Raw genomic sequence first — 24,316 nt, 5'->3', positions numbered from 1 at the left:
AACACCAACGCCACAAATCTGCTGCTTGCTTAATGGACAAGCAACTTTTTGAGTCGATTTAATTTTCCCGGCTGCGTCGCGTCTCAAAACTCTGGAATCTCACTGAGGAATCCCACTCCTAGGGTTTTTTTCCAGAGCTCTACGTTTGTCGTGGAGCGCAAGGCTCCGTTTTAAGTCGAATGAAAAGTTGAAAAACCGATTTATCGAGCCCAATAGCCGCCTGATCATCCCCCCCCCCTTTCTGTCCCCTTGTCAGCAGGAGGCCTGAGGCGCCTCGCAGGAAGGATTTCCTTCGGGAGCCGCTTTGAGGCGCGGTCGACTCGCCTCTCCTTCCCCCGGGGGCCCTTCGGCCGCCAGAGCGAGCGCGCCTCCTCACTCCGCTCCGTCCGTCCGTCCGAGCAGGCGGGCGGGCGGGCGGGCTGGAGGCGGGGAAGAGGCTGGCCGGGCCGGGCGGCTGCCCGCCACGCCCGCCGGGTCAGGAGGAGGCTGTCAGTGGCCCGTGGCCATTGCGGGAGGGAGGCGGCGCGGGGCGTGTGCGGCGGAGAGAGGAGCGGAGCGGAGCGAGGCACAACTCCAAGGCGGCCGAGATGTTGCGCTACAGCTCGGGCTTGACCCTCACCACCACCACGCCGAAGAAGCCCGACGGCCAGGGCGGCCCTGCTCAGAGAAAGGTGAGCGGGGACGGGGCGACGAAACAGCGCACGGCGATGAAGGAAGCTCCCCTCAGGCGCAGAGAGCGGCGGCCCCGAGCGGGTCTCTTTGAGGTGTCGGAGGCAGGGGCGCAACTTACCTCAGGAACAGGAGGCGCATGCGCGAAGCGAGTTCCCTCAGGGGCGAAAAAAGGCGGGAAGGGCGTCGAGGCGAAGCCTCGGGGGAAATGGGAGCCGCCTCAGCCGCACTGCTCCCCGCATGCCTTCCTTAGCGCTGTTTCGGGCTTGGGTGCCTTGAAGGCAAGGCCCCTGCCCTCTAGGGGTTGCTGGACTCCAAGGCCCATCAGCCCCACCCAGCATGGTTCATGGGGTGGTGGGCTCCTGCAACATTTGGAGGGCTACAGGTTGAGGAAGGGCAGGCCAAGGTGGCTTTGTTCTGTACCCCTTACCTGCGCCAAGATGCCCTTGCTCCATAAAAGGGATAATCTTGCTTTACCATAGAATCATAGAATGGTATGGTAAGGTAAAAGGTAAATGACCCCAGGATGGTTAAGTCCAGTCAAAGGCGACTATGGGGTGCAGGGCTCATCTCACTTTTGGGCTGAGGGAGCCGGTGTTTGTCCGCAGACAGCTTTCCGGGTAATGTGGCCTGCAGGACTAAGCCGCTTCTGGTGCAATGGGACACCGTGACGAGTGCCAGAGTGCATGGAAATACTGTTTACCTTCCTGCCACAGTGGTACCTATTTTTCTACTTGCACTTGTGTGCTTTTGAACTGCTAGGTTGGCAGAAGCTGAGGCAGAGCAGTGGGGAGCTCACCACCATCGTACAGATTCGAACTGTTCACTTTCCAATCGGCCGGCCCAAGAGGTTCAGTGGTTTAGACCGAAGTGCCAGGGACCACGGGGGTCATCTTCTAGTCCAACCCCCTGGAACACAGGAATATTTTGCCCCACGTGGGGCTAGAACTCACAAGTCTGAGATTAAGCGTCTCATGCTCTATGGATTGAATTATCCTGCATCATAATATAGTTACTTTCAAAAAAAAGAAAAGAAGTAGTAGGATGTATTGGTCCCTCACAACAGCTTTAAGATGGAAATATGGATATTGGTGTATGATATGTTATGCCTTTTGTGGAGAAAGTAGATACAGACAAGTTTCCCCCTCTCTTTCAAGACGCACCTTGCCTCAGATGGCACAAACCAGACTCTGGCTTCTTTTTGTTTCCGGGGTTGAGCAGTGGGAGGAGCGTCTTGGGACTTCTGAGAAGCTGGCACCAGAACTCTGCTGTTTCACATTAAACAATCTATAGCTTGTTTTAAACTACCGGTATATTTTATATGACAGCAGGACACTGTCACAAGGCGTGCTAATGGTCTGTGGCTCAGATGGCTTTGAAGGGCAATTTGACAAATTCACAGAGGCCTAGGAGGACATGCCTATTTTATTGATTGATTGATTGATTGATTGATTGAAATATTTATATACCACTACGTGAAAAACCAAACCAAAGCCCAAAGTGGTTTACAGCAATAAAACAAAACCGTACAATAAAAACCATATTAAAACGTTTAAAACAGAGATCAATTAGCCATTGTGGAGAGAGCCATTCTTAACTGTTTGTGTAGGCCTGGGGGAATAGAAAAGTTTTCAGTAGGTGTTTAGAAGTTGGCACAGAAGGTGTCTGCTGAATCTCTCTTGTAGAGTGTTCCACAGGGTTGGGCCTGTGACACCAAAGGCTTGATTTCTCTTCTTGTCAACTGAGCGTTAACAACGATGCTCCTGTAGGTGATCTCAATGATTGAGCTGGGATATAAGGGTTCAGGTTACCCCTGAGGTAACCTGGACCTAAGTTGTTTAGGGCTTTGTAAATTAATAATGGATGGATGACCATTTGGAGCCTCCAGACTTGAAGCAGTCTACCACTGATTACCAAATACAAGGGAGCAACAGTAGGGGAGCATTGTCTTCATGCTGTGCTGGTGGGTTTCCTTGAGGCATCGGGTTGACCGTTGTAGGAAGCAGGATGCTGGACAAGACTGCTGGATTCACCATGGTCTCATCCATTATGTCTATTTCTGAGCATGTGCAGACTCCTCTGCCTTCTTCCGAAAGGTGTCATTTTAAAGAAATAACAATGGAAACATCAAACTCAGAATTTTGCATTCTCTCTCTACATTTATTCTGGCAAAGAAACAAAATAACAGCCATTCCTGTAAAATTTTGGCTTGTTGGCAACCTCCCCTAAAATGTAGAAGGTGTAAACTATGTGTTTGTAGAGAAAGTAATTTACTATGGTTGGCATGGGTGTATCATTGAAGAGGATTTACCTCAAAGGTCAGCATATATCTAAGGAAGTATACATGAATGCATGTGAGTTGTCTTGAGAAACCTGCTAAGTAGCTGCACTCCAGGATCTCTTGCAGCATCACTGAAGATGTTTGGATTCGAGAGTCTGATTCTGTGCTGTTCCAAAGTGTTGCTTTGAGCAGCTGATGTGGTTGGGCCATCCTGGTGCCATGCAAATATTTTATTAATCTGTGTTGTAGTGGATTATGTGCTGGACTTTGGTAGGGGAGACCTATGCTGGAATCCCTGTTTAATGATGCTCACTGGGTGCCCTTGGGCCAGTTGTGTGCTTTCTCACTTTTACCTATCTCAGAGGACTGGTGTGAAGATAACATGTGCTCTCCATCTTAGGCCCTTTGGTGGAAGAATTGATTTAAAAAGTAATAATGAAAAGGATCTGTGTACTGTAGTTACATTTTTAGTTCCACCCTGAAAGGCATGAACCCAGTGTCACTAGTAGCCATTGATTGAGCTTTCCTTTATGTAATTGTCTAAGCCCATTTTCAGGTTCTCTAAGGCTGTGAACACATGACTGCTTTCTTTGGCTCCAGTGCGCTCCCAATGCTAATGTTTGAATCTGAGTATGTATGACATTAGTCACAATGCATAGGCTTCATATAGTTTGTTGAGAAATATTGCTGTTTGATACATTTTCCCTCAAACTAACTTCCATCTGATTTGAAAATGTAAGCTCCTGTTAAGATGAGGTGTGTACATTTCAGATATCCACTGCACATGCGCAGATGACAGCACATGCACAGATTATGGCTTTACTGAATAGGAGTTTGGTGTGTGTGTAAGTAACAGAACAGGTAATGGTGTGTTCTGCAAGTAAAAATACAACTTGAAATGCAGCAAGGGGGAACAACTTTGCTGCATCTTAAGGCCAAATGTGAACATAGCCTAAACCAGTGACCCATCTTGCATTGATAAATTCCACCACACATGCCTTAATCTGCGTGTCTCTTTTACTGTCTTGGTCAAAGAATTTGGAGGGCTGCCTTTAGCCTTCTGAGAGAAGTTACCCAAAATGCACCTGTTCAGTAAAGCAAATGTAAAATAAATTGTTAGTTAAAAGTGCTTTGACTACTGTAAATTTTCTCCAGAGTTACTCATTCCTCCATTATGCATCCATACTTCTGGATTCATATAAAGGTAACCTGACCACAGCTGCAATCCTATTCCCCGCCCCCCGCCCCTGACTTAATGTGACTAGAAATGCAGAAGTGTTGGGTTCACAGCACATTTTTAAACCTGATTGGATTTAATTTGTACCTGTATGCTTGAGAATGTGTGCTTATGATGTGTGCCGGGTACAACACATTTGTTTTGTTGAAGCATCAGTTTATTATTTTTAGTGTGGTCCAAAATACGTACAGTATTTTCCTGAGTCTGAAGAGAAGTTGGTTGTAAGATTGACATTAACAGAGAATGGTCAGCATAGAGGCATTAGATTTAGCTACTAAGAGCTTGGGTCCTTCACCAAGAATGTTGTTATTCATACATTATGGGTTTTTTTAAGTGTGTACCTAATAAGTTTGAAGTGGAAACAAGCAGGAACTAGAGGGATAAAACTTGTGTTGGCATAAAAGTGTATCATGTGTTTGCACACTCAGGAATCTAGGCTTGGTTGTAGATCTATGTGAAGTGTGCTTCCAGAAATAAACCCAGGTTTGCTGCTGCTTAATGAATGAAAAGGCCCGAAAGGAATGAGGTAACAAGGATGATGTTGCTGCTATCTTGGATACTGGCAATTATCACTTTGAAACATTAACTAAAACTATGTAAATTATTTCTGAAATGTTTCATAAACCAGATTAAGATCTTGACTCTTTAATGCTGTGTTAAAACACTGGTAGAACTAATGAAAGGGCTGTTAAAACAGTCATCCTCCTCTAAATAGCTTTTCCACTAATTTGATAGTGTAGGCTGTTATCATTCCAGGATGCACATTCTTTGTATGCTGTAGGGGACAGAAAACTGAGATCAGCTTGATAACACTTGCTATTACAAAGCCATTATTATGTTTTGGAACACTTGCTATCTCTATTCATGTAGCAAAGCAACACTCATAGGTTCAATATTAATAAAAATAGTGGAATGTTAACACGTCTCATGCAGTAACGTAATGTCAAGCAAAATTTGATCCCAATAAGCCTTAATATTGGGGCAAGAAAACTCAGACCTAGAAGCCAAATGTGGCCCTTCAGGCCTTCCAATCTGGCACTTGCAATTCTTTCTCCTCTACATTATCTCTTTAGTCACAGCCCCTCTCTCCAGTCCACACCACTCAATGGCCCTACTTTGCACTGCCCTTTAATGTCTTTGCCTGGAATATGTCCTTGAACTCTCAAAATGCCTCTTGCTTATTTGGATGGAGGACAGAGTGAGCTTTGTGAATGTATGTGAAAACTACTTACAGTACAGTGGTAAAATTTCCATTCATTGCTCTTCCCGCTTTTGCTTCTGGTCTCACCCACCACTGGCATGTTGCCCCTTGGAGGCTGTCTAGAAGGGAATTTAGCTGTCAGTGTGAAAAAGTTCCTTCACCCCTATCTTAACGTGTTATTTTATGTAAATATGTAATATGTAAATATTACAGCAGGGGTCAGCAAACTTTTTCAGCAGGGGGCCGGTCCACTGTCCCTCAGACCTTGGGGCGGGGGGACAGACTATATTTTGAAAAAAATATATGAACGAATTCCTATGACCCACAAATAACCCAGAGATGCATTTTAAATAAAAGCACACATTCTACTCATGTAAAAACACCAGGCAGGCCCCACAAACAACCCAGAGATACATTTTAAATAAAAGCACACAGTCTACTCATGTAAAAACACGCTGATTCCTGGACAATCCGCGAGCTGGATTTAGAAGGCGATTGGGCCGGATCTCGCACCTGGGCCTTAGTTTGCCTATCCATGTGTTACAGTATCACAATATGTGTTCTCAGTTCCTTTTATTGTGTCTTGAAAAAATATACTGAAAACCATTTCAAAATGTTTGCTCACCAAAGTGAAAGCAGTGAGAAACTAAGTTTTTCAGAGGAGTAAGACTGCTGTGTGATTTTTAATGTATTTTCTCTGGTATACTGTAATTAACTTTCCCCCACCTAGTTCAGTCTCTATTTATAAAAGATGAAAGACTCATCATTACCAACAATGGAGGAATGGTTATTAAAATTATTAGACTTAGCTGAGATGGTGAAATTGACATGTTTAATCAGAAAAAAGTCATTGTTAACATTTACTAAAGACTGGAAGCCTCTCATAGACTTTTTGCGTGAAAAAGAAATAATGACATTTGGATTTAAAGGCTGAAGTTTATAGAAAGTAGTTGTGCTGGGTGTTATATTGGAGTGGATGAGTTGAATAATGTTTATATATAGCTGACAGAAGAAGAATGGGGAGTTTGTTAGTTTCTTAACTTTATTTTTCTCTTTCTCTGTTTTAATCCTTCTATCTCTCTTTCTCTCTTCTTTTTTCCTTTTCTTTCCATCTTTTCCTCTTCTTTTCCTCTGGATCTATGTTTTTATTTTACTTAGATTAACTTTTTAGTTTGGAGAAAAAGGTATTTGATAATTATCTTTGTATCGCTCTTTATAAAAGCTAATAAAATTTATTCAATTTTTTAAAAAATTTGCAAATACCTGTTTTCCATGAGAATATTGTTATAGTAATAATTCCATTTGCCATGGAATGAGTTTGACTTATGGAGAAAACTGTTGCTTGTAGATAGCCCTGCTTTTGACCCTCCCTTGTCTTTCAACAGTATTTAATAATTTCTGTTATAAAACGTCTGTTTTTCTTGTTCCCTGAAGTAAACAAGCTATCGCTTAGAAAGTTACTTTTCATTCTTTTCACAAAGACAGTAATGTTTTTAATATAATGAAAGAAGAGCTTTGTCTTTCTTCTAGGCAAACGTGTGTCGGCTACGCTTGACCCTGCCCCCTGAAGAAAACTCGCTTTCTCAGGAAATTAAAAACAAGACTGAAAGGACAAAAAAGGTAAGTTAACGAAATTTTGCTGATGTTTGCTTCACCCCTGTAAATATTAATCCACCTAAAAAAAATTCAGATGAGTCTGTTGGCATGCACTGAAAAAAAGTTCTAGAAATCTGCACTACACATCACAGATTTTGCAAATGGAGTACATTTTGGTGGTTTACAAAATTACCAATTGTTTTATTGGAAGGCGTGCCCCCCCTGTTCCTTTTTGGGCAGAACTAAGACCAAAGTGCATATCCATATTACATTGTTCACTCTTTTTAAAAAGCATGCATAAGCTGGCCAACTTTATTCTGAAGGAAAAGCAAGCAGAGCTGCAGCAGGACATGGGAACTAGGTGGTTATGCCAACGGAAATAGTGGGTTTTAAGGAGGAATGTGAAGTAAGTAAGAGGTAATGTGTAATGGGAGCAATTCTAGGCATATGAAAGAGCAAGGGAGCGAGGGTAGTTGGTTTTAAGACCTAGGATTCAGAAGTGTTATGGCTGTCTTAATAGTGGGATTTGAGTCACCGCTAGTTCAAATGTGGTTAAATCATGAATCTACTAGTGACCTTAGGGAGCTATTGTTCTCTCCGCACCAGTCCCTGATTAGTAATGTGGGGACAATAATTCTATAGTATAGGACTGTTGTAAATATTACAGAATGTTAATACAGTGGTACCTCGGGTTACATACGCTTCAGGTTACATACGCTTCAGGTTACATACGCTTCAGGTTACAGACTCCGCTAACCCAGAAATAGTACCTCGGGTTAAGAACTTTGCTTCAGGATGAGAACAGAAATCGTGCTCCGGCGGCACAGCGGCAGTGGGAGGCCCCATTAGCTAAAGTGGTGCTTCAGGTTAAGAACAGTTTCAGGTTAGGAATGGACCTCCAGAATGAATTAAGTACGTAACCAGAGGTACCACTGTATGTTACATGAGCATGAAGTATTATTATTTACACTTATAAATAGTAATACATAAATACAATGATCCAAAATTAAATATAACAATCCCAAACATTCTACAGCAAAATATAAAATCATCATAATAAACAATATTCTGATAAAAGCCATCTACTTAACTGCTCAGAAAAGCCAATCTGTGCCCCCAGCTCAGTCAGCAATTTTAAAATTCCCTCCCCTATCTGTGTTGTCTCTAAACATTAATTAAAAGCTGTGAATTCCACAATTCCTCTTCAGATGTGGCTGCAGTGCTGTGTTGTCAGATAAGTGCTGTGCTACACCTTCTGCTGGTGATGCTGTTGGCCAGTTGACAGCTGTAAATCCTCAGAGTTTTCAGTTAGGGCCCTGACCAGTGTTAGTACTGTAACATAAATTTTCAGTCAGCATCTTCTGACTTTTTGGGCACAACTAATTGCAACTCAGAAAATATGTAATTAGGATCTTGGTAATTAGGATTTCCTGTGGGAGCTCCGATTGGATCTGGGGGAGGCTTTTGGTTCCTACCCCTACTTTTATTCCTTGTGGTGCTTTCCTGGTTTAAATCCTCTCCATCTGTCCTTTGCCCCATGGGAAGAAACATGCAGGTGTCCATATGCACCTGTATGCATTTCCCTGCAATGAAAAAAATAGTAGCTGGAGGGGTGTAATTGAAACGGGGGTGCATGAAGGAAAGAGTTAATCCTACACTCATAGATCCAGTGTGTGAACTTGTGTATAAGAACTTTTATATGCAGAAATGGGTATGGTGCTGAATGTGCAAGGCACAGGTGACACACTTCTCTCCCTGCTCCCATGGCCTTCGTTGCAAAGTGAGGCTCACAAAGAGGTGAAGCAACATCGAAAGCTTAGTAATAGCTCTATTATCATCACACCCACAATTTTACGAGGCCGTATGGAAATAGCTGTGCTCTATAAATGCCAAGGTAGGTTTTGAAATGGGGCTGGGCTTCATTCTTTTGAGGCACAGTGTCAGGCTGGTGGTTCAGTGGCACTAACTGGATGACCCTGCCAAACAACTGTTGTAGGCTGATCAGCACATTTTATTTAACCATTACATGCCTCATTGTCTTCATGACTAAATGTGTTTTGTGAGATGCCAGAGTTGTCTGTGATGGAAGACAGCCTTGCAAATAAGTTCGCAGAAACTACTAGCTCAGATAAAACAATGACTAGCTTGTCTGTCCATGTAAATGTGTCACAACAACAGCCAGGACAAAAAAGAACCAGCTTTCTTTATGCTTGTCACCAATTCTTATTTGCCATGGGCAAGAAGTTACTAAAAAGCCACATAGGCCAAGCTAAATGTGATGAGGCATTAACATTGTTATCCACTAGTCTGGCCTGTGAACATATGAAGGGTTTATGTGTCGTTTGCTTTTAACATGAAATGGAATGTGTGGGAGGCAGAGCCATAGCTGGGGGAGGGGAGGCTAGCCATATTTTTTGCCCCAGGTGAAGCCTCCATAACGGCGTCATTGAGGCTCCGAGCCTGTATCTGTGTGTATGCAAGTGTGTGTGGTGTGTGTGTTTGTTCATGCACATGCGCTGAGCTGGATCTTTAACCTGGGTGAAACTTGCCCCTTGGCCTACCTTTTTGTGCTCAGTTGCATCTCACTGGTCTTCTCCCCAATATTTGAATGTGTCTTTATATTTTATATGTGTTGTGAGGCACTTTGTAGAGCATGGTTCTTAAAAAAATGAATTGAAAATCTTGTTAATTAATAACTCATTTCTGGGGATGCTGCTAAGCTGGAAGAAAATCTGTGATTTTTAATAAAGGGTGGTCTAAATATAAAATGAATAAGAATGCTTTGAGTAGCAGAGTGCTAAGGAAGGAAAGGGGGACGGTTTTGTTCCATTTCATGGGTTGGGGACGGGACAGGACACTAATTTCTGTTTCTGGGAGAAAAGCAGTAGAGAGGTAGCAAAAAGGGCAGAGAAAAATACCATTGTTTTATGTATGCTTAGTGTGACATTGCTAAGGAAAGTGCATTGGCAGTTACTAGCGCATAAAAAGATATACCTTTGCTCTGCTTAATATCTGCTCTTGAAGAATATAGTTTTTTAATAAGGCAAGGCTGGGAAGCTTCCTCTAAAACCTGTTTCAGTTATTGCCAAGTACATGTTCACAAATGTTCTAAAGCTTATATGCCTCATTTTGAACAGTATTTTTCAAAGCTTGTGGCTTGAAAGCTAACCCTCTTCCATTGATTAGTTTTTTGTATGTCAGTGATTGTAAGCATAGAACAAGGCTTTTGCTTATTTTTCCAAGCTGCAGCTCAGCTGCCTTTATATTTGTAGGTATCTGAAAACTCTGTTTGTGATGTGGCATTGTGTCTATAAGAGTGAAAAAGAAAAATGTTAACTTTGGATGTGGATCTTCCTTTCCTGCTTCTTTGGCTCAGGGCCAGCATGATTTTTAAAATGTAGATGTAAGCTAATGGGCATTGGTTGGAAAGCTTTCACAATGGCCCTTATGGACTACTGGCTGTATTTGCATATAAACCATGGTTTCTTTTAGCCATGGTTTATTCAATAACCTATAAGTCATTTCATAGGCAGATTGGTTTGTAACAACAACAACAACAACAACAACACCCCATCCATCTGGCTTGGGTTTCCCCAGCCATTCTGGGTGGTTTAGAGCATATCTAAAAACATAAAACATCAAGTGTTAAAAACCTCCTGAAACAAGGCTACCTTCAGATGTCTTCTAAAACTTGTTTAATTCTTTATCTCCTTGACATCTGAAGGGAGGGTGCCACTACCAAGAAGGCCATCTGCCTGGTTTTCCAGCTACTGATGTCTCACGCTTTTGTAAGTTGGTGAGTGTCTGGGAGGAGGTGGACAAACAAGCCATGGTTAAGGAATGCTGTTGGATTCGGAAACAAACCACATTTTGTTAATGTTAAAACTAACCACATTTTGGCTTAACAAACCATGGGTTAGCATTACGTGTGAACCAGGTGACTGTCAAACATTCATCAGTCAGGGCAGTAGTGAAAGTCTTCTGTAACTAGTTTAAAATATACAAAAGAGGAAGGGATCAACGTTGGTCCATAGGAAAAACTCACAAATCCACATTTGGGCAATACCTTTATTAAATCAATCAAAACGTTACAGAAAAGTTTTCAAGTTTCAAGGTTTCCAGAACTCTTAATCAGTCTAGATGGTAAACAAAATGTGGGGAGGGGAGAGAAGAGAAGAAATGGCAGATGTTGCAAGAACAGGAAGGGCAGAATAGGAATAAACAGGCACATTTCACAATGGAGGGAAGTAAACAGCAGAGTTCCCATGGGATCTTCGTGCTAAGGCCAGTGCTATTCAACTTAGAAATGATCTGAAGTCAGGATTGTAGTGAGGTAGCCATTGTGCTAGGCTGAATATCCTCAGTTTTCACCAACTTCTTTGGAAAGAGAAGAGACCTGTAGTACAATCTTATACATGTCTACTCAATAGTAAGTCTCTTTGGGCAGAATCCAAGTAGATAGATCTGGTAGCACATTGATTTTCTTGCACAATGGCACTTCCCCTTCCTCTCCTCTTCATGTTCCCCCCACCTCTCCAGATCCCCTCCGGAGGGTTGGAATAACCCCCAGAACAGATATAGGGGCCATGGGGAGAGGGGGGGAACTGAAGTTTCCTTTGCATAACCAAATGTCATTGTGCAAGCAATGGGTACCCCCCAAAGGGGTACTACCTTTGAGTTCAATGACTTACTCCAAGGTTATTGCGTATAAGGATTGCAGCTTTAAGCAGGATAAATGGCAGTCTACTGGACTTGTGCAAAACCTAGGGTTTCGACATGGAAAAGTATGATTTCTAAGGTGTGCTGTGCAAGAAATATGTGTTTGATTTAGCACACACATCCTTGGAAGTTATTTCCTGACAGATTTCCCCCTGTTTGTTACTCCCTGTCAGCATTCAAAACTCCCATTGTTCTAGTTGCATTTTGCAACAGGGAATTTCATTAGCGTGAGCAGTTTCTGAGCTCTGAGGGCAGTACTGCACCTAAGATTTCAAATTAAAACTGCAGTGTGGAAGGAGCTTCCTGCAGCCAATCAGAAGCCGCGCTTTGGTTTCCAAACGTTTTGGAAGTCGAATGAACTTCCGGAACGGATTCTGTTCGACTTCCGAGGTACGACTGTACCTCAGAACACTCTTCATGACAGTACAGTGGTACCTTGGTTTAAGAACAGCTTACTTTATGAACAACTTGGATTAAGAACGCTGGAAACCCGGAAGTAGGTATTTTGGTTTGTGAACTTTGCCTTGGAATAAGAACATGTTTTGCTTCCTGTTGAGTGTGTTCCATTTGTAAATTGAGTCCCCCGCTGCTATGGGAAAGCACGCCTTGGTTTAAGAATGCTTTGGTTTAAGAACGGATTAAGGTAAAGGTAAAGGGACCCCTGACCATTAGGTCCAGTCGTGGCTGACTCTGGGGTTGCGGCGCTCATGTCGCATTTTTGGCTGAGGGAGCCGGCGTACAGCTTCCGGGTCATGTGGCCAGCATGACTAAGCCGCTTCTGGTGAACCAGAGCACCGCACGGAAACACTGTTTACCTTCCCGCCGGAGTAGTACCTATTTATCTACTTGCACTTTGACGTGCTTTCAAACTGCGAGGTTGGCAGGAGCTCACCCCGTTGCGGGGATTCGAACTGCCCACCTTCTGATTGGCAAGAGCTAGGCTCTGTGGTTTAGCCCACAGCGCCATCCGTGTCCCTTTAAACCAACGTACCACTGTACTAATATAGAGCATCCCCCCCCCCATTTTGTGCATGTGGGGAGAATGCGATACTTAGAATTCTGCCAGAACTTGTTCTGTGTGCAGTCTTCAAGTCCTTGGAAAAGTACATACTTCTAAAACAGTTGTTCCCAGTTCAAACTACTTTGCTCTTTGGTATTTCACAGAAATAATTCTTGAATGTTTCAATATGAATAATGAGGGTAGGGGAGTGGTTGATACCAAAGCAACAAAGGAAATATTTAACCCAGGAAATGAAAAACTGTTTTTCAGTGTGGCGACACACCCATTTCAAATTGCATATGCTTGCTCCCCCTCCTTTCAAAACAAAACAATGTATTTTTATTGATGAGTCAGAATTCTGAGGCAGTCTGGTCATACACATGTATTATAACGTGACTTTATGTAATTATTTGATACTTTAGGTTATATACTTACGGTAAATTGGTTTTAAAATGCCTCTGTGGATGTGAACCATTTAGCGCAAGGGCTGCAAGAAGTTACTGGTTATTTAGATAGATGATCAGTACCAAGCTTAATTGACCTTTGTAGTCGCCATCTCTATTTTCCATGGGATTTTTGGAACCCTAAAAATAGAATTCTAAAAGCACTTACTTGAAAATATACACATAACTATTCTTAATTGAGTTCACAATGGTGAAGGAAAGCATCCAGTATTTGGGAATTGTTAGCTGCTCCAGATTTGTTAAAATATTTTGAAATTCAGAGTGACTGTAACACAAGTTTGTTTATTTTTATATAGCAACTCTACCAGGTTCCCAATGGATTGTCTGCAGGGAACTTATCGCACGGTGTGGTGTATGGTGTGGTGCGTAGATCTGATGATAATCATAACAAAGAAATGGTGGTTTATGGATGGTCAACTCAACAGCTGAAAGAAGAAATGAAATATATAAGAGATGTGAGTTGAATTTTCTGTACAGGATGCTGTTCATTAAAAATAAAAATAGGATTTGTTATATTGGATTTAGTTGGTTATCACTAGTGCTTTTTTCTAAAAAAATGTTTAGGGGTACTCTCATTTTCCTACTCATATTGAAATACTGCCCCTCAATGAGACCAAACTTAGATTCACAAAATGTTTAGGGGTATGCATCACCCCTGCTTCCCCCCAGAAAAAAAGCACTGGCTATCATTATAAATAGATCAATATGTTTGGGCTGTGGAAATGATAATCTACACAGAACTGGAAGCAAGATTCAATATTTTGATTTATATATTTTATTTTCTTAGGTGAGATTAACATTGGAAAAAGTAAGAAAGAAAATGTATGGCGAATATGATGAAATGAAACGCAAAATCCAAGAGCTTACAAATGAACTGGCAGTAAGTACTCATGTACTTTAAAGATGGCAAAAGTGATAAGCTTAATAATTACTGAATTCTCAGTACGTTGATACTGTTTAGGTGGAATGAATAAGAATATTTTATTCCCATCAACATTGGATACAGCATTGGTCTGATGCTCAAAGATGGTTACATTTATAAAACATGAATAAGTCAGAAGCAAGGACTACTTCCACAACCAGTGTGTCTCTGCCTAATGTAGCTACTGTTCCTTCACTCTTTTTAGCTTAGCGTGGAAATACAGGCTATAGGGTGCTTTCACGCTTCCATTTTCTTTGTCCTCCCTGGTTAATCCACCCTTTAAAATCTGTCTGTGTTTCTCTGGTTTCCTGTCCTGCATATGTCTCCAAAGTACACCCTGCTGGCCTAGCTGCCACTGGTTAATAAGCTTTTTGTTGAATAATTCACATATTTATGGAGGAGTGCCTCCAGTCCATGCACATTTCATCTAGACATGGCTCTCATTGGATGTTGGCAAGTCCAGATCTTTCATCTTACTTGGCATTGTTTGTATTACTGTGGGGTTTTCTGGTAGTGTGTTTTTGTGATCAAAATTACGCATGCTGGTCAGTGTGCTGTATCCCTCTCTCAGATTTTGCTGCTGTATGCAATATCCTCCCTTCTGTTTCAGTGAAGCAGATCTCTACATTCACTCTTGTCTTGGATTTGTCGTTTTTTCCCTTCAAAGCATTAAGCACAGGCCACCTGGATTCCTTATCTAGTCTCTCTCTATACATCTATGCTAGTATATATCTGGCTGCAATGTCAGTATAGTGCCATTTTGTATTTTGCCCTGAAGATATTCTGGGTCAGGTGCTTAATGCACCTTGTGATCAATATTTTAACATCTGTAAATTGTGGGGCATTTTTACAGGAATATTATAAAAATAGATATTAGGGCTGCAATACAGAGAGCAGTATTAAGTGCAAATATTGTTTGAATGTGACCTCTAGGACAGCCACACACTAATGAATTATTACACATCATTTCTGAAGCTTTCAAGTTTCAAGTGTCTTTTGCCATACAATATGGGGTACTACTCTGCAGGAACCACAAAGTCAAAGATGATTCATGCCACTTCTTTTGAGGAAGGTGCATTGGGACAGCTTTAGTGGACTCTTAACGGCAGCCAGGACATATTTCATTGCCAAGCGTAGAACACAACTTTACTTCCCCTTGCAAAAGTGTGAACTGTGACAAGTAATGATGGAGCACATGTATTTCCATAGATGCCTGTAAAACACATTGTATAAACAGGTAACCTTAATACAAAACAACTGGTAAGCTTGCAGTTCCTGCTATCTTAAGTTAAGGGGAAAATCTTGCTTATATTTCTTCAGGTATCAAGTGCTCAACAAGAATCATTGGACAATCACATAGAAGTGCACTCTGCAGCTCTGAATAGCTTCAGTGAAATGAATAACTCGTTGACCTCAGCCTCAATTGAGTTGCAGGTAAATTGCTGATAGTATGGTCACCATAGATACATGATTATGTTGGCAAACATCACTGCTCTTACGTCAGTTGTATAAAGCATCGGTAGGCCAAAATGACAATTAGTTAAACATTTAGAGCTAGGACTCTCTTCTTTTAAATATCCAGTGGTAGAAAAGCATTGTGAATTAAAGCACATAACTTACATTTTAGAGTTAAGTGCTTACGTCATTTTCTGCAAGATAAATTAATATAAAATGCAGTGGGCCCACAACTTAAGTTTGCTTTACTTATGCTACTGCAACCTTATGTGTGGGTGTGAGGGTGGGGGATAAATAAATAAATGAAGAGCAGGGGAAACTCGATGTTTGCTGCTATCCATTTATTTATTTCTCCACCCACTTGCACACCCAATGGCTTTTCCTTGCTTACAGGGATCTGGGAAGGTTGCAGGAGGGTCCTGGGAAGCTGTCAAAGCCCATGTGCCTCCTTCCTAGAGCCTGGTGAGCAGCTTTCCACCTCATTTATCATGCTTTGGTAAGGAGGCGCGAGGGCTTTGGGAACCTCCCTCGGACCTCTGAGCCTGGGCTGTTTGAGGACTTTGGGAGTGTCCCAGAGTGCTCTGGAAGCTTTTCCAGAGCCCAGTAAGCAGTCCTCTGCCTCCCAGGGAGGCAGTTTAAGGGGTTCCTGACTTTGTACAATATTGCCTTTGCATGTTGACCCTGGGAGCTTAACCCTCGTGTAAGTGGTGAGCCCACTGTATTAAAGTATTGTGTTGTAATGTATTGTGTTGTGTTTTGGTCTTAAAGCCAGCATTTCATGCTTGGTAGTCTGTTATTTCACAGTAATCTATAATGCTTCTTGGTTTATTTTTGGATGGATTTGCACCAGAAGATTCTCTTCTCCTCTCCTCATCACCATTCCCTATTCACTAGTAATCCTAGGGCAGGGGTGGAGAAAGTTTATTGGATTCCCCCACTTTCTGTGGGCAAAGTTTGACAAGTGGATGGGACCACATACCTTTCAATCTCCTGATATCAAAATGACATCAGGGAACCCTTTTTGTTGAGAGGGCTTGAAACCAAACCATGTGGGCAAATGCACAGCATTCAAAGCCCCTATCAAAGCACTCTGCAAGTCTTGAGGAGTGCTTTGTAAGGAGTGTTCCAAACTGGTGGGTAGGGCTAGGCGATTTATGAATACATCGCACAAAACCAGTTTGAACTCTTTATTGTGGTAACAATTTTGGAATTTCTAACCCAGCAAAAAATCGTGAATGCCAGCACCATGCCTTTCGCTCCTGGGCGTCACCAGTGTTTTGCTGAAGGTCCCTCCAAAAATGCTTGAGTGGGTCTGGGGGCGGCAGCTGTGCCTGCGCCCACCTCTTGCGTGAGCTCACTCACTCACCCACCTGCCTGCCCGCAGCGGCAAGAGCACATGGAAAGCAGCAGTGGCTTCTCTTCCTTGCTTCTGAAGCTGTGTGCTTGGTACATGCTGGCGGCTGTGATTGCTGTGATTGCTGCACCTTAGCACTAAGGCAGAATGGAGCCGCCTCTGGCTCCTTGCACAGCACAAGCCATGCTCTGGAGGGTGACTCCCAGTAGCTGCCGCTTGTCCGGCAGCAGGCAACCATCAATATGAGCCAGAGCTGGCAGCAGGTCCGGACCAGCTTTGGGGAGAGGCTGTGCCGCGAATGGCCTCGGTTTCAGGGAGGCTGGTGCCCCAGGAGGCCAGCAGTGCCCTGTGGCTACTCGGCATGTATGGCGCCTTGCAGCACCCTGACAGTTACACTCTGCCTGTCTAACCTTGCCATGAACTGGCAGAACCTGTGAACAGTGTCACTGATCACCTGTGTGGCTGCCTACGAAGGGCTGCCTACTGAGTTAGTTCAAACCGCTTTGAAGTTCACATCCAGGAATTAACGCTGGCTGCTTGCTTTTCCCTTCCCTGCCTTATCTCCTCATTCTTCCTTCTTTCTAGACATCATGATATATCACTACATCATGATGTTTAGCTGGCGATATCTTATGAGGTTGAAAACCAGATATCGCCCAGCCCTGCTGGTGTGTGGTGCTTGCAAACACCTTTAGGCTGAGCCAGGGCTTCACTTCCTTCAAACCTGACGTCATATATGACATCAAGCCTAGGTCAGAGGGGTATGGCTTGGCCAAAATGGTTTTGCTGGCCAAATGGAGAGGCTGAAGGTTCTCCACCCATGCTCTCAGAAATCTTACACAGAACTGGGTCCTACAAATAATCTGTTGTATTTGTGGGTCTCTTGTACAGCACAAACTTGGTAAGTCTGATCTTAAAGTTTGTTCAATATGTCTGGTCCTTGCATCCCTCTCAAAGGAGTAACGGGGGGTGGGGAGGGAATGCTGGGAGAAAAAAACAGTTTCCCCAAGTTTTTCAAGCAACTGAATTAATTTTGTATTTTTAAAAATATGTTCACAGAAAACTTTAGTTGATGTTACTTTGGAGAATACAGTTATACGAGACCAAATAAAAAATCTGAAACAAACACATGAACAGTCTATGGAAAAACTGAAGGAAAAGCAGAAACAGCTGGAAACTGCCAGAGTTGAAAACGAGCTGCTCAAACTCAAGGTAAGCTGAGGCAATACAATGCATGGGTGGTGGAGGATCCTACTGCTGATGACGCCTGGAAAAGGAAATTGCAGTGCCTCACAGCATGAGGAACGTGATAATCTTTTCAAAACAGTGACTGGTTGGAAAGGCAGTATCTGTGGAATGTTATATCATTACTCATTTATTGACACAGAATTCAGGATGTGTTTACCTCAAAACTTGCCTATTCTCCTGCCCCTTGTTTTTGTTGCTAGTGTTCATGAATTTTAGTTGCAACCCTGTTTTCTATTATGATGGGAAACAGCTCTGTAGGCTGAGAAAGCGGAGAGTGAAAGCCTAGTATATATAGTCTTGGTATTTGTAAGCTGGTCTGGGAGCCTTTTTTCTGCTGAAAAGTAAGGTAAAATGTAATATAAAGTAAAATGTAATATATATATATGGTGCCAGTCCCATTGAAGTGACCAGGAGCTGTGTTCCTGCATAGGTCCCTTTAATTTGAAAGAGGCCTGTGCCAGACAACTCTCTGGTGCTTTCAGGATTGTGTCCCAGGTTGGATCATAGAATCATAGATTTGGAAGGGACCCTGAGGGTCATCTAGTCCAATCTCCTGCAGTGCAGGATTTCAAGTAAAGCATCCATGATGGATGGCCAACCAACCTCAGTTGAAAGGCTGGGGGGTGGAGGGGGTTTGGATTTTCAGCTTCAGGCATAATATGTCTTAGGACAACTTCTTGAGCTCCTGCTTTATGGCATCTGATTTTCTTCTGCCAATATATTCCTTTCGCTTTCTGTCTTACATGTTTCATTTGGCGGTGAGAAATGTCCTCATTTTTTTAATAGGTAGAATGTTCACAGGAAGCAAATGCAGAAGTAATGAGAGAGATGACCAGAAAACTATACAGTCAATATGAAGAGAAGCTACGAGAAGAAGAACAAAAACATAAACTTGAGAAAGAAACTCTAATAGTACGTGGGAAGCTTTTTCCTGTGTTGTATATTATTGTGGTGGTGGGAGAGTCTTACACTAAACAGAACATGGAAACCCCAGGTTGTGAGTTTCAGCAGGCCTCTTACTGAGTAGCTGTGCCTAGTCCATCCACTTGTAAAGAGGAAATGGTTTTGATGGGTTGCTGCAAGGCTGAGTGATGGACACATGCTTTGTTTTATAGTTTTTGTTTTGTTTTGATCTCAACTGAACATGTACGTGATATGTACAGACTAGTTTACCAACTAGTGTAGTAGCAGGAAGCCAAGTCCTCTTCCAGCGTACACTGTGGTGTGAGGATATGTTGTAAAATCAATAAAAAGGAAAAAAAATAAACCTAAATATTTCAGAGGAAGAAAATTGAAATGCCTTTATTCTTGTGCACATTTACTTGGAATTTAATTCCATTTAACTCAGCAGAACTTGTGTCCAAATAGGGATGGAAGGATTTGTTAATATTGGTTCTCTCAGTTTCTCATTTTTCCAATCTTAAAATCAATTCCCAACATTTTTGCAGCAGTTTGCCATTAAAAAGCCCACATGAAATTGTTTCAGTTTTTAGTGTGAATTTCTCCTAATAAACATATTTTTGTATGTAGTTTGACTAATGTACATATTTTTGCAAGCAATTTCTCCTAATATAATGAATATTTCACTTCTATATTCATTTTTATGTACACTTTCCACTGCCTTATTGTAAATGTTGGTTATTTGGAGAACTATATCACAAAATTTGGATGTGCAAATTTTGAAGGATATCTGCATTTTGGTTTTCATATTGTCTGGGAACATGCAAATTTGATAGATTTTGCTTTAAATGTGTGAACTGATTTTAATTTCTCCTTCATCTCTAATTCCATATAAACAAGTACAAGATTGGGTTATAATAGGTTGCTTTTAAGATAATTTGTTTGACTTTGCTAAGAAAAAGTAAGTTAATAATGTTATTTCCAAAGTGCTTAAGCTTTCAATGCCTGTAGTTCTAGGGTCAGAAGGAACAAAGTGGGTGTGTTTGTTGTAGCTGTAGCTTTTCACATAGTTGGATCTTCTGGGGATCATGGGGGACTATGTGACTGCAAAATGAACTCTGGTAGCTGATGCTTACTGCCCTTCTGGGGAAGAGTTGTAGACCAGTGAAGGTGCTCCTGCTTTGCATGCAGAAGGCTCCCAGGTTCAATCCCTGGCATCTCCAGGTAGGGCTGGGCAAGACTCTTGCTGGAAACCCTGGAGAGCTACTATCAGAATAGGCAGTGCTGAACTATGTGAACCAATGGTCTGAGTCAGGATAGAGCAGCTTCCTGTGCTCCAAGCTTTCTCCGGGGTCTGGGAGAGAGGATTTTCAGAGTGGGGATGAGACTGACAAGAGAATTGGAAGCAGAGATATATTCCTGATAGATCATTGCTTTAGGACATTACCCTGCTTATACAGTGTATTGCTGACCCTGCCTATTTTAACCTTTTCTTCACAGTCTGAAACAAATAGACTACTTACAGCCATTGAAGATGCAAATAAGAAGATGAGACTTACCGAGATGAGTTTACAAGAAAAAGACCAAAGAATTGGCGAGCTGGATCAGTTTATTTTGCGCATGGAAGATGTAAGTATGTACACTAAAATTCCTCAATACAGTAAATTGTCTGTGTGCTTGCTTCATCCATTTTACAAAAATACAAAGATGGTTTAAGTTTCCTCAGTTGTTGTGGTACAGAAAGTAATTCGTATATAAAATAGCAATTAGGGACAGTTGTTTTTACACTTATCCTCCATTTCTGTGTGCACAGATAATTTAAAAATAAATAAATAAATAAAGTTGTATATACCACTATTTGATGAAATGTTATCCAAAGCAACTTGCAGCACATTAATACCACCCCCAATGCTGAGGCCCTTTGCTCCTTTGGCCATAGTGTCAACTTTCTTCTTCCAGTGGCTGTCATAGGGCAATTGACACAGTTCCTTGTGGCAGAGAGCGGAAGAAGCAGGCTTCCTACATCTACTCATTCCCTCGCCTTTGTCTGAGTCTAGACCAGACTTCCTCTTTCTGTGGCAATTTTCTTGAGAGAGCAAGGGGAGGCACAGCCTTCCAGTGGCCCATAGTCCTCCGAGTCAATGGCAGGGGGTAGAGTAGGGGGAGGAAAGTTCTGTAGCACTCCAGATGCTGTTGGACTTTGAGCTCCTATCAGCTGCAGTGAGCCTGCATGGCTAATGGTGAGAGATTAAAGAAGCTGGAGTCCAAGAACCTCTGCAAAGCCATAGGTTGCCTATCACAGGGGTTAGGGTACCCTTCCTTTTACTACTGCAGCCACAGGGCAACTGGCTCAATATTGAGTTTGTTTGTTGAAAATCACAGCCAAGCATCAAATATGTTTTTACAAGTGACTGCAGCAAGCCTGCTGCCCACATACCTCTTGTGACATTCATAGTACTGCTGTTGAACAAGTTGTGGCAGATTTCCTCTTGCTTCCTTGTGTCTCCTGCCCTGCCCTTTTCTTTTCATGGACTTTGCCCCGGGTGAATGTCATGCTAGTTTTGAGACGATGGCTATATCTCAATGTGATTTAACAAGATTTTATTTTGAATTTAATGTAAGCTAGAAAATCTATGAAGTAGACCTATCTTCTCACACATCTAAACATTTTATTTTAGTGATCCTGCCAATGCCAAACCTATGTACTTTACAAGACTTGCACATTCCCATATGTGACCATATTTTTGAAAGTTTAGTTTAATTTATTGATTCAGACACACACCTTTTTGTACATACTTATAATAGATAAGATAAAGCGTTCATGCATGCTGCTAAGCCAAACTATGCCTTAGCATGAATGACAAAAGGTGTGGCCACGCAGAGACAGGATTGCAACCACTTTGTTTCTCCCCAGTTGTTTTGGTGGTGCACTAAGTTGTGGTCTGCCTTAATGTATTGCTTAAACCCAAGCTTGTGGTTTAGCTTTCCAGACAAACCATGATTAGTAAACCATAGGGCAAGCCTTGGTTACAACTCCTGGTTGGCTAGAGCTGTCTCAATCATGAGCTCAGTTTTGGAGGACATGCTCATTCAAGCCATGCCATAGCACCACAACATAACTGGGAAGGAGCAAAGAGGCTGCAATTTCCTTTCCAGGAGCCCACACATTTGCTTGTTCATTCTAAACCATGGTTCTAGATTCAGGTATGTAGCCATGTTGGTCTGACGCAGTCGAAATATATAAAAAAATTGTCCAGTAGCACCTTAGAGACCAACTAAGTTTGTTCTTGGTATGAGCTTTCCTGTGCATGCACACTTCATCAGATACTCTGAAACAGAAGTCACCAGACCCTTATATATAGTGCGGTGGGGCTTGGTTTGAGTTAGCATTTGGTTTGAGTTACCATGGTTTGAGTTAGCATTATGTGCAAACCAGGCCAATATCAAAATGAACAAATTACCACAAGCTAATATCTTTCAAGGAGGCAACAATTCTAAAAATACTCTCTAGAAAGTACACTTTTCACTGCCTGCCTAAAAGCAGGCAGTGATGGGGGAGGGCACGCCTCTCTAAGGAGATAATTGCACAGTCCAGAGTCCACAATGGAAAAGCCCCTTTCCTTTGTGGTCAGCTGCTGCATCTCTGATGCTGGAGGAAGATGAAGAAGGTCCTCGTGGTCAGTGCAATTCATCCATTTTCATCAATGTATTGTACAATTCACTCCAAGCTGGGGGGTTATAGCCTGAAGTTGTTGCTGAGGATCACATTCTGAAACACGACTTCTTTGCTGTTGGAAAACTAGTTTACAATTCTAATTAGACGTGGGGTGTGTGTGTGGAACTCATCCATCAAAGGATTTAATTAATATTGGAACACCACAGTGGCAATTAATATGAGCATAGGAATTTTCTTCCGTAGAAGAGAAGATTAGTGTTCACATAGCTGAGAGGGGGAAACACCCACCTTATGCTGGTAACATATGCCTATATACCTGATCCATTAATGTGCATTGGCAGTGTGCAGTTTTTGAAAATTATGACATAATAACAACTCAAAGAGAGAATGAAGAAGACTTTTACCCTTGCCAGATTCAATGTCCTTCCATCTGCATTACTGCAGGGCAGATTTGAACGCAAACCATATTCAGAGCAAATATGCCTATATGGTGTGAAGGAAGTCAAAACTGCTACTCATGCCCTACTACATTGTCATTATTACAAGGCTATACTGTACGTTCTATGTTTATCACTCCAATCATGCAGCAAACCGCAAGCAGAACTGATGATTGCTACTTAAAATACTTAAGAGAGGACAGGGAACCAGAGATTACATTAAAAGTGGCTAAATTCTGTGCTGCTGCTATAAAATTAAGGGGATAAGCTTTGAATGAATCGAATGGCCAGTATCTTAATATGCTTTAAATTAGTGGTTAAGGTTTAACTTAAAATATTTTAGCTGTTTTGTATCTGAATTATTTATCGTGTATCAGCTCATAAAACTTAATTTTAATCTATTATTATCTGTATGCTCTCTGTTGTTGTATATGTTTGCCCTGGTCAGAACGAAATACATCAGTTCATTCAAAGATCTCAAACGCTCTCTAAGTGTACAGATACCTTTTCCTCCTGGGCTCTATTTTGGTTCCATTTCTAATTTGACCCTGAGGTGAGGATAAGGTGGCAGTGCCGGGAGGCGTTTATGTAAGGGATTATTCAAAAATTATATCCCCCACTTGTAGTCTGGAATAGTACAATCCACTTTTAGCACCTCATTCTGATGCATATGTAGACCAGGTCTCATTCTTCAATATGAATTTTGAGGCTAAGCAACTACCTGTATCCAGGTACAGTGTTTAGTGCAGAGGGAAAGAGGACATGAATGACTGGCCCACCCAAGTAGGAGGTTGTAACAGTGTTGAAACTAGAACAACCTTTTCTGGTGGTTTTCATCAATTAGGAAGGGCTGGATGAAAAGTAGCCATTCATAAAGGTGTCCTGTTCTGTGAAAATTTGGGGCTGTTGGGGGAAGCTTGATGGTGTCCTGTCAAAAGGCCATGACAGGAGTCTAGGGCGCCCAGAGCACTTGCAGGATCTTGGAGAGCTCCCAGGGTCTTGCTATGGTAGTTCTACTAGCTGTTGTCTCTACCAGCCCTTAGCACCAACTGAAGCCTTATCTGTGTTGTCTCTACTGTGCTGCTGAAAGCTCCACCTGCCCTGTGCCAACCATTTACAGCTTTAAAGGTAAAGCACAAGCACTAAGAACTGGGCTC

The 24,316-nt window shown here is 42.2% G+C and overlaps 1 protein-coding gene across 1 annotated transcript in view; it reads left to right on the top strand.

The window, feature by feature from the left end:
* The first annotated feature begins 256 nt into the window (after nt 1-256).
* The window catches only part of MYZAP (myocardial zonula adherens protein), a 62,658-nt gene continuing 38,598 nt past the window's right edge, over nt 257-24,316 (top strand). Inside the window, exons 1-8 of the mRNA XM_083712133.1 lie at nt 257-671; nt 6,919-7,008; nt 13,464-13,622; nt 13,955-14,047; nt 15,410-15,523; nt 17,958-18,110; nt 18,933-19,058; nt 20,547-20,675. Of these exons, the coding sequence (XP_083568259.1) occupies nt 588-671; nt 6,919-7,008; nt 13,464-13,622; nt 13,955-14,047; nt 15,410-15,523; nt 17,958-18,110; nt 18,933-19,058; nt 20,547-20,675 (948 nt within the window). The 5' untranslated portion in view covers nt 257-587. The remainder of the gene's footprint in view (nt 672-6,918; nt 7,009-13,463; nt 13,623-13,954; nt 14,048-15,409; nt 15,524-17,957; nt 18,111-18,932; nt 19,059-20,546; nt 20,676-24,316) is intronic.

This window comes from Podarcis gaigeae (genome assembly GCF_964106915.1).
Source record: "Podarcis gaigeae genome assembly, chromosome: 14".
NCBI classification, from domain to species: Eukaryota; Metazoa; Chordata; class Lepidosauria; order Squamata; family Lacertidae; genus Podarcis; species Podarcis gaigeae.
The sequence above is the reverse complement of the archived record's forward strand: the minus strand, read 5'-3'. Positions and strand labels throughout refer to the sequence as shown.